Here is an 8,591-nt window from a genome sequence, read left to right as displayed (position 1 = left end):
TTAATACATAAATTCCTATTGAGAATAATGGGATTCTACCCTTTCCTCTGTTACACAGCCTGTAATATTTGGGATAAAATGAAATGAATGTTATGAATACTACAGCTCTTACTCCTTTTGAACAGTTGCCACTTAAGTTTTAACATCTTTGTCACTTCAGATACATTTGCCTTAAAAAATAAAAAATAAGAAAGAAAAAGAGGCCTGAGTTCGGTAAGGAATTAATGACTTGATATGTCTCACCTCAGTTAAAAAAAAATATAAATTTTGGGGTAAGGGCTTTTTTTTTTTTTAAATGAAAGGCTCTAAAATCACATAGATGTAAAATATACACATAGATGTACATAACATGCTGTCTCCACACACATATGTTGTTCTGCTGCTGCCTTATTTTTTTGTTCCCCTCGCTAATCAAAAAATGCCCAAACAGATTTAAATGAAACTTTGTGAAAACAAAATAATTGGATCGGGGCTGAGAACATTAATGCCAAGCTTGGGCCCAATGTGAATTAAAGCAGATGAGTTATAAACCCTTCAAAAACAGGATTTATAATGGAAACGCTGACACAGACCCATAACAATAGCAGCTCTGCCAGGGATAATTTTAATACTAAAAGCATACTCAGTCGCTCACTTTTTTAAAATAGAGATTACTTAGTCAGTAAAAAGCAGCGATACACGATAATAATGAAAGCAAACTTTTTTTAAAAAAATGTTTCTAAGATGACATGTCATTCCCCCTGTAACTCTCTTGATATTGCTTATATGTGACATGCCGCTCCTTAAACAAAAAACCCAAACAAACCCCAAACACACCAAGGTGGAGTTTGCCATAAGCTCCATGGCAAGGCTGAGCCGAGAGACTTTGTCGGCTTCATTTAACAGTTTCTTGCCTGTGGAAAGAGACAAAAGGGTTAAGGGAGGAAGAGCAGGGAGTACAAGAGAGCTGACGGGAGAAACAAGGGCATGAAGAAAGAAGCAGCCAGGGAGGCAAATGGAAGAGCAGGGGGAAGATTTTAGGAGAAAGAATGTGTTTCCAAAGGAAGGAACTCAGTTTTTAAAAGAGATTTTGAGGAAGTGTTTGCAAAAAGGCTGGGCAGGCGGAGAAAAATTGGCAGGGGGGGAAGTCCTCCGAGCACCCCGAGTTCCGCCTGCGAGCAAGTCGCCCCACCGGGAGCAGTTGCGCCCCGGTCGCATCGCATCGCATGGGGGGCAGGATGGGGATGAGCAAGCACACCTCTCTGGGGCTGCACGGCAAGCCACACGTTTAAGAAAAAGGCATCATGTGTTAAAGCTTCCTGTTGTACGTCCAGTTTCCCACAAATGCCTCTTTTCTTTTGGGAATGTCAAAGCCCACCAAGGGACATGAGGGGAGGATTTCTTAGAGCCGGCAGGAGGTTTGCTCCTGTTATCCTGCGCTCTGGGGCAACACACAGCACTCAAGAAAACCGCACACCCCAAAAATCGCTCCCAGCAGCATCACACAAAAACTACTTTTTGTGACCGTGCTATGTGTCATAGCACCAGCATTACTTGCCCGTTCCTGCCTTCCTTTCCTTGTTTTTGTTTTTGGTTGTTTTTTTTTTTTTCCCTGGGTACCAGGTGCACCGGAGGGACTCAGATCAATACAAGAAAGCACTTTCCGTATAAACAATACCGTATTAACAACCACAGGGCAGCCGTACCTGTAGGCAGGGATAGCACCAAATGTTGGCACGTCTATCCATGCAGCTAGACTGCTAAAAAGAAGCAGCTCCAGTGGAAATGCACCTACTGTATGTGAAATGCTGGTGCAGATTTTTTTCGTTCTTTTTTTTTTTTTTCTATCAGTCTAACCTTCTGTGTTGATACATGAATGCTGGTACCCACTTAGAGGGATGCCAGATGATCAGTGCAGAATGAAGGTCCCAGGAGAAAGGCTCACGTGGTTTTCTCTGCCCCGTGACGTCACTAGCAGATGGCATGGGTACCAGCTCTGGCAGTTGGCATCAATGTCACTTTTTAGAGATCAATGAGATAGTGCAGATATACACAGATCTAGACTCCAGGAGACGATGCGACATTCAGACTGAAAAGATTTGGAAGGCAAAAAATGAAAACTGATTGTTGAATGAAATAAAAAGCTAAGGTAATACAAATAAAGATATATTTCAGTTGGTGCTGGGTGTGCATGCAAGTGTTTAAAGATACAGTATCATTGTCTTGTATTTTATGTATGCTATTTACTGTCTAATAACTCCTCCTAACATTTTATTCTTCTGATGCAATTGCATACTTTCACTGGTGTTATGTAATATTGCAAGTGTGTAGACAATACTGATAGAGTTAGTCTTTGACTGGGGTTTTTGTTTAGTTTTGTTCTATTAAAAAAAGTCCCTGCATTTGTTTTGTTTGTCTCTTTGAGGACCGCAGGGTCCAAGCTTTTGCTGCTCCCAAACTGCAAACAAAAGCAAAATAATTAGGAAAAGGAAATTATTTTCCCATTCCAGGCTGGATTCTGAGCACACGTGCCGGACTGCAGTCAGAATCTACAGACCGCTCCTGTCAGCTACGAGCTGGAGGGAGACGTCTGAGCCTCGCAGAACATAAACACTGCTATAGCGTGCATGGAATTTTTCACCTCCCCACCAGCACAATTGATGGGGGAGAAAAAAAAAGGAGGAAAGAAAAAGAGAAAAAGCAAATAAGTTGATTCTAACTAAATAGATAATATCAGTTAGATTTTTTGCTGGGAAAAAGGAAAAAAAAAAGGTAGGGGGATTTTATTTCCTAACTAATCTGAATACGTTCAGGGTTAGATCATTCTAATTTTTGCCTTAATATGAAATAAGTAATATGTCATTTTCATACAGATCATTAGTAAAAAAAATTCTTCGTTTTTAATTATGTTACTAGCTGAGTGATATGGGGGGGTATGTTCCATTAATTTTTTTCCTCACCCACTCTAACTTACTAGAGTTTAATATCTTGATTCATAAGGGAAGAAACGTGGAGGGGAAAAAAACCCAACTTTGAAACAGAAGTCAAGAAGTGATTTTAAAATATTTAATCATCAGTTAATAGAGATATGGCACTTTTCAATTTTAAGACTGCTCTCGCTCTCCCTTTTTTCACCCAGGGGAATTTGGATTAATGAAATTTCTGTATTGCTTTATCATGTTTTGCATTTCTTTGAATTCCACGGTGGTGAGGGTTCGAAGGGCTTGTTTAAAAATAAGATAAATGAGCAGGGAGCTAATTGTACATTTTAAATATTGATTTACTCTATACTTAGCTGTGAGAAATGTGGCTTTTTAGTTACAAGATCTTGACTGTTTTGAGTGATTTTTAAATTCTGGACAGCTTTTATTCTTTAAAAAATAAGCATTTGCAACTGGCATTTTATGAAAAAACATAGATTGTGCATTTATATATACACACACTCGTACCACAGAGCGTGCACACAGATGCACGAAAGGTGCATGAGGATATGTAAGTTGGCAAACTTTAAAAATGGAAATATTTAAATATTGTGCTGGCATTCTTTCAGGTAACTTAAGATTATAGAACCATGTTAACACTACCGTTTGATGAGTCTGTTGTAATGCCAGAATCCCAGATGTGCAGAAAGTTTTCCAGAGAAAGTGATGACCAAAAGCAAATGAAGAACCCAGAAAGCTTTTCAAAGCAGATCGTGCTCAGAGGAAAGAATATTAAAAGGTCTCCTGGAGAAGACACAGAAAAAGAGGAGGAGGAGGAAGAGAGAGAAGAGGAGGATGAGAATGGCTTGCCTAGGCGACGGGGCCTTCGGAAAAAAAAGACAAGCAAGATAAGGATGGAAAGGATCAAATTCAGGCGACAAGAAGCCAACGCTAGAGAGAGGAACAGGATGCACGGCCTTAACGACGCCCTGGACAATTTAAGGAAAGTGGTCCCTTGTTATTCTAAAACACAAAAACTGTCCAAAATAGAAACTTTAAGACTAGCCAAGAACTACATTTGGGCTCTTTCTGAAATCCTGCGAATTGGCAAGAGACCCGACCTGCTCACCTTCGTCCAAAACTTGTGCAAGGGTCTGTCCCAGCCAACTACAAACTTGGTGGCGGGATGCCTGCAGCTGAACGCAAGAAGTTTCCTGATGGGCCAGGCGGGTGAAGGCGCCCATCACACCCGCTCGCCCTACTCCACCTTCTACCCCCCCTACCACAGCCCCGAGCTCGGCACCCCCCCGGGGCACGGGACTCTTGACAACTCCAAGTCCATGAAACCCTACAATTACTGCAGCGCTTATGAGTCCTTCTATGAAAGCACTTCCCCTGAGTGTGCCAGCCCACAGTTTGAAGGTCCCTTAAGTCCTCCCCCAATTAACTATAATGGGATATTTTCCCTGAAGCAAGAAGAAAGCTTGGACTATGGCAAAAATTACAATTACGGCATGCATTACTGTGCAGTGCCACCCAGGGGTCCCCTTGGGCAGAGCTCTATGTTCAGGTTGCCTACAGAGAGCCACTTCCCTTACGACTTACATCTGCGCAGCCAGTCTCTCACCATGCAAGATGAATTAAATGCAGTTTTTCATAATTAATGAGGAAAATGAAAATAAACAGTGGTCATTCACCTCCCCATCTAATTAAGAGCAAGCAGATGCTTGGGCACTGCGTAATTGGCACAACTCTATTTAACGTGTTTACTAGTTCCTAAAGTGTGTTTCAACTATTGTGGGGATTTTCTATGTATTAATAAACCCTTTTTCCGATAAGTATTTTTCCTTTCGTTTTTTTGTCTGTAAACACTGTGAGATTCTGTTTCCTCCCAGAGGTACCCCCCCTTTTTTTTCCTTTTTATTTCCCTATTTGCTTGATTTGTTGAGCAGTGTGTCTGAACAATATCGCTGAAATAAAATCATACACACTGTGTAAAGTCAATGTCTATTTTGATTGTACAGTAATTATACAAATGCATGTTATTGAAATCAGATTAATTAAAATAATGTATTTATAATTGGTAGAAAATATATATTATGTATTTGAGGAGAACTGGATTAAAAATATTCAGAACTTTAAAGAAATTATCTCAGACCTGAGATGGGCTTGCAATATGCAGAGGTGAGAGTGCAGCAATATTGAAAGCTATGCAAAAAAAAAACCCAACAAAAAAAAGCAAACAAAAACAAAACAGTTTTTTTGGTTGTCGTTTTTGGGTAAGCTAAGGAAAACCAGTGATTGTCACTGAGATTATTCAGTCTGACCTTTAGAGTGTTGCTGGCAGGGGGCACATGCTAATATTTTAGAAGATGTTGTTGAAAATTTGCCTCAGTTATTTTGACCATATATAATCAGCACTTTTTTTGTATTATTCTGACTTCAGATGTAAAGGTTTGTTATAACAATGTATAACTGTGGTTTCTCACTACGTACTTTAAATGCAATTAAACATAGATGTTTCCACTTTTAAAATACATCTATTAGCTGTGATACTGTATTTTGCCTGATACTTATTATTTCACAGTATACAGCTGCCTTTGGTCTTGCCTACACAGCTTTCTTCCCTGCACCCCTGTAGCACTTGAGGCTGGGGATGGAAATCATGAATTATCAGGGTGAACCTCGCGCTATTTTCAGAAGGATGTGTTAGCGAAATAGCAAAAGCACACCTAAAATATCACAGAAACAGCTGCATGCTAAATGAAACACAGGTTAGAGGAAGAAGATAACTTCATAGCTCAACAAAACGTCGAATTTCATACAGGAAAGGGCCCTGAGCAGTCACGCAGACCACTAGCTGTCTCTCCAGCTCTGGCTTGTGGAGGGTGCAGGAGCGCGGGAAGCATGAAAACTGCAGAGCGAAGGACTCCCTGAACGTTGCTACACTTAGTCTTGGCTAATAAAGAACACCAGTAAACTATGCATGTGTCTGCAACCCACGTTAGTTCAGCAGCAGGGATCTTCAGGGCCCCTTGCACCTTAACACAGTTGAGCTCAGCTGAGCCTTGGTCATTTTCTAACCACTCAGAGCTATTCCTCGATAAGATACACAAGTGACAAAAAGAATGAACAATTCAACTAAAACCCAACAACTTTTAGATGTGTGAGTGAGCAAGACCTCTTGATTTTGAGGGATAAATAACAGCTACTTGACAAGTATTCACCTGAAGCATGAAAATGCTATGCTGTGAATGAGCAGGGCATCATGTTTTTAAAAACTATATTAAAAAGTGCAAATTCCTCCTGCAAGTTAGAGACCCCTGGCTGAATCACAGTCTGGGTCACAGTTTATTAATGACACATCAACCTCAGACCCTCACTTGAGTGACAAAGAGGGGACAGGCCAATTTTTCCTGATAATTTGCCTAATTTCACAAGCAGGACTTGTTGTAAACCGTCTGCCCTGTCAAGCATTGCAGCTCCTTCAGGACAACGGCAGCCTGACATTCATCTCTTCTAAATAAGACCAGGCTACTCCAACTGCTGGAGAGGGGTAACGAGTCCCAAAGTTTGGATCTGGGTCTAAATGCTTCCACGCTTTGCAGAGGGAGGGGGGCAGACATGGGGTTTTTCTTGACCAACATCCTCTTCTAGACACAAATATCAGGCCAAAAATAGAGCCTTTTGAAGCAGAGTCTTGAGCCATGGTTCAGGGGATTTGGCTAAGGATTGTTCTACGTTTCATCAGGGTGAGGAACTGTGGACGGTACAGGCAGCAGTTTTCTGCCTTGGATGAAAGGTGATGGTGATGACTGTCAGCTCAAAAGCATCCCCAGGTGTTTTGCACCAAATATAGGAGGGATTTGGAGAAAGAGAAGAGGGTAAAATAGATTGCTTTTGCTGTTATTCAGAATTAGCTGATATTCAGCAAAGCACGGAAAGGTGACAGGAGAGAACAGAATGGGGAAGAAGCCAGTCAAGGAAAAGAAAGCATGAATTCCTGGGCCCAGATTCACACAGAGACACTGAGATACACCAATATATCACAAGGAGCTATAGGCAAGTGGGCCCAGAAACAGGGCATTCTTTGAAGCAGGGGGGGAGATGCCCTCCCACTGAGCACTAGCAGCAAACTTATCCAACCAAGTCTTGTAAAAGGACCCTCCTCCAGGAGGTTGAAAGTTAGCTGAGCACCCCAGAACAGTGTTGTTGCACTGGGGAAGGGCACATTTGCATAAGTTGAGAGCAAAGCGAGGAGGCAGCTGTAAAGTCCAGCACCAAGGGAAGGAAATGCCTGATGCAATACATTCAGCAGGCACCCGAGGGGTGTTAAGACTTCAGGCTCTGCAGTCTGGGGCTCTTCAGCTCTGTGGCCCTATATTATCTCAATAACTCATGGGCCAGTTCCAGTTTCCCCTTCCAGGAGCAGAAGCAAAGGGAAAGGGGAAAAAAATATTGCTGCCAGTTCAGTTCTTTCTCACTCACTCCACGACAGATGGGGAGGCAATTCACAGCCAGATTCCCCCTCTGGTAGCTCAAGGCGGGCACCACACTTGCTCAGGGCATTGCAAATTGGAAAGCCAGTCCAGAATAAATAATGGAGCAAGTCATAGAAAAATATTGAGACAGCATAAAACCCCCCGACATTCCCTGTCTAGAGGGGTATGGATTATTTAGAGATATGGAGGTAGGGGATTCCCTTGAGAGCAGGCTTTCTCGCATACCTTCTTTTTCACACACACAATAAACAGACTGGCCTTCACCGGCCAGTCACAGAACATAAGGTGCTCCGAACTCTGACGTGATTTATAAAAGCCTTTGAAGTTGCCTTATTTTAGGGAACAAATCCAAGCATTGGGAAAGTTCTGGTGCTTTAAACTCACAGGAATGAAAGCCAGTGGGTTTCTTTACCGGTAATCTCTGCTTTATAAGGTTTGTCTCCTTTCAACCCTATTCGTACAGCAAAACAAAGCTGCTCATTTCTGCCTGCCTTGCTCTCCTCTTAACTGCCTTCACTTCCTTGAGGATAGAAATATGTAAAATAGCAACTGCTCCAGAAAAATAAGGTGAGAAGTTTCTATTCTCCCCTGTCCTCTAGCACAGGAGTAATGAAGCCTTCTGTCAATTTTAGAGGTGGGAACCCCAAAGCTGGCAGAAGAAAAGCTATTTCAGATGTGGTTTTGTTACACAGCAGAACTCTTTGCCATTTATTTTTTCCCAGAGTAACATTTTAGTGTGATTTTTCAAAAGCAGTGTATGTTTTTATGGTATCAGAAATACACTAATTACTTAAGAATGGCTGTACTGGTTCAGATTAAACATCCATCTAACCTGATATTCTGTTTCCAACATGGGGGCATAAAAAAAAGATGTCCAAAGATGTCAGAACAGGGTGAGGAAAATAAATATATTTTAACTAATAAGAATGCTGGAAAAGAAACTAAACATCATGTTCCAGGATTTCAGCCAGCCCTGTCAAAGACAGGGATGTGCCCAAATTGGAAAAGGGGTGGGAGGCATGACAGCGTACTGCAGGGTTTGCACCCTTTCCTCTGCAACACTGGGCTCACCAGTAACCACCAAGTAGGATTGACTGGGTAGCGCTAGCCTGAACTCTGTCTCAAAAAAAAAACCTCATGAGGAGTAAAATTTAAAACCAGTGGCCCCGGCCCCACAGGCCTCCAAATC

General features: G+C 41.8%; 1 protein-coding gene across 1 annotated transcript; it reads left to right on the top strand.

Moving 5' to 3' along the window:
- The first annotated feature begins 2,060 nt into the window (after positions 1 to 2,060).
- On the top strand, positions 2,061 to 5,446 carry NEUROD6 (neuronal differentiation 6). Its single transcript, XM_009502168.2, has 2 exons — positions 2,061 to 2,128; positions 3,530 to 5,446. Exon 2 carries the CDS (start codon positions 3,551 to 3,553, stop codon positions 4,562 to 4,564), a length of 1,014 nt encoding a protein of 337 aa, XP_009500463.1. The 5' UTR covers positions 2,061 to 2,128; positions 3,530 to 3,550; the 3' UTR covers positions 4,565 to 5,446.
- Positions 5,447 to 8,591: the final 3,145 nt, after the last annotated feature.

This window comes from Phalacrocorax carbo, chromosome 2, assembly GCF_963921805.1.
Source record: "Phalacrocorax carbo chromosome 2, bPhaCar2.1, whole genome shotgun sequence".
Taxonomy (NCBI): domain Eukaryota; kingdom Metazoa; phylum Chordata; class Aves; order Suliformes; family Phalacrocoracidae; genus Phalacrocorax; species Phalacrocorax carbo.
Note: the sequence above shows the minus strand (reverse complement) of the source record. Positions and strands in the feature narration are given on the sequence as shown.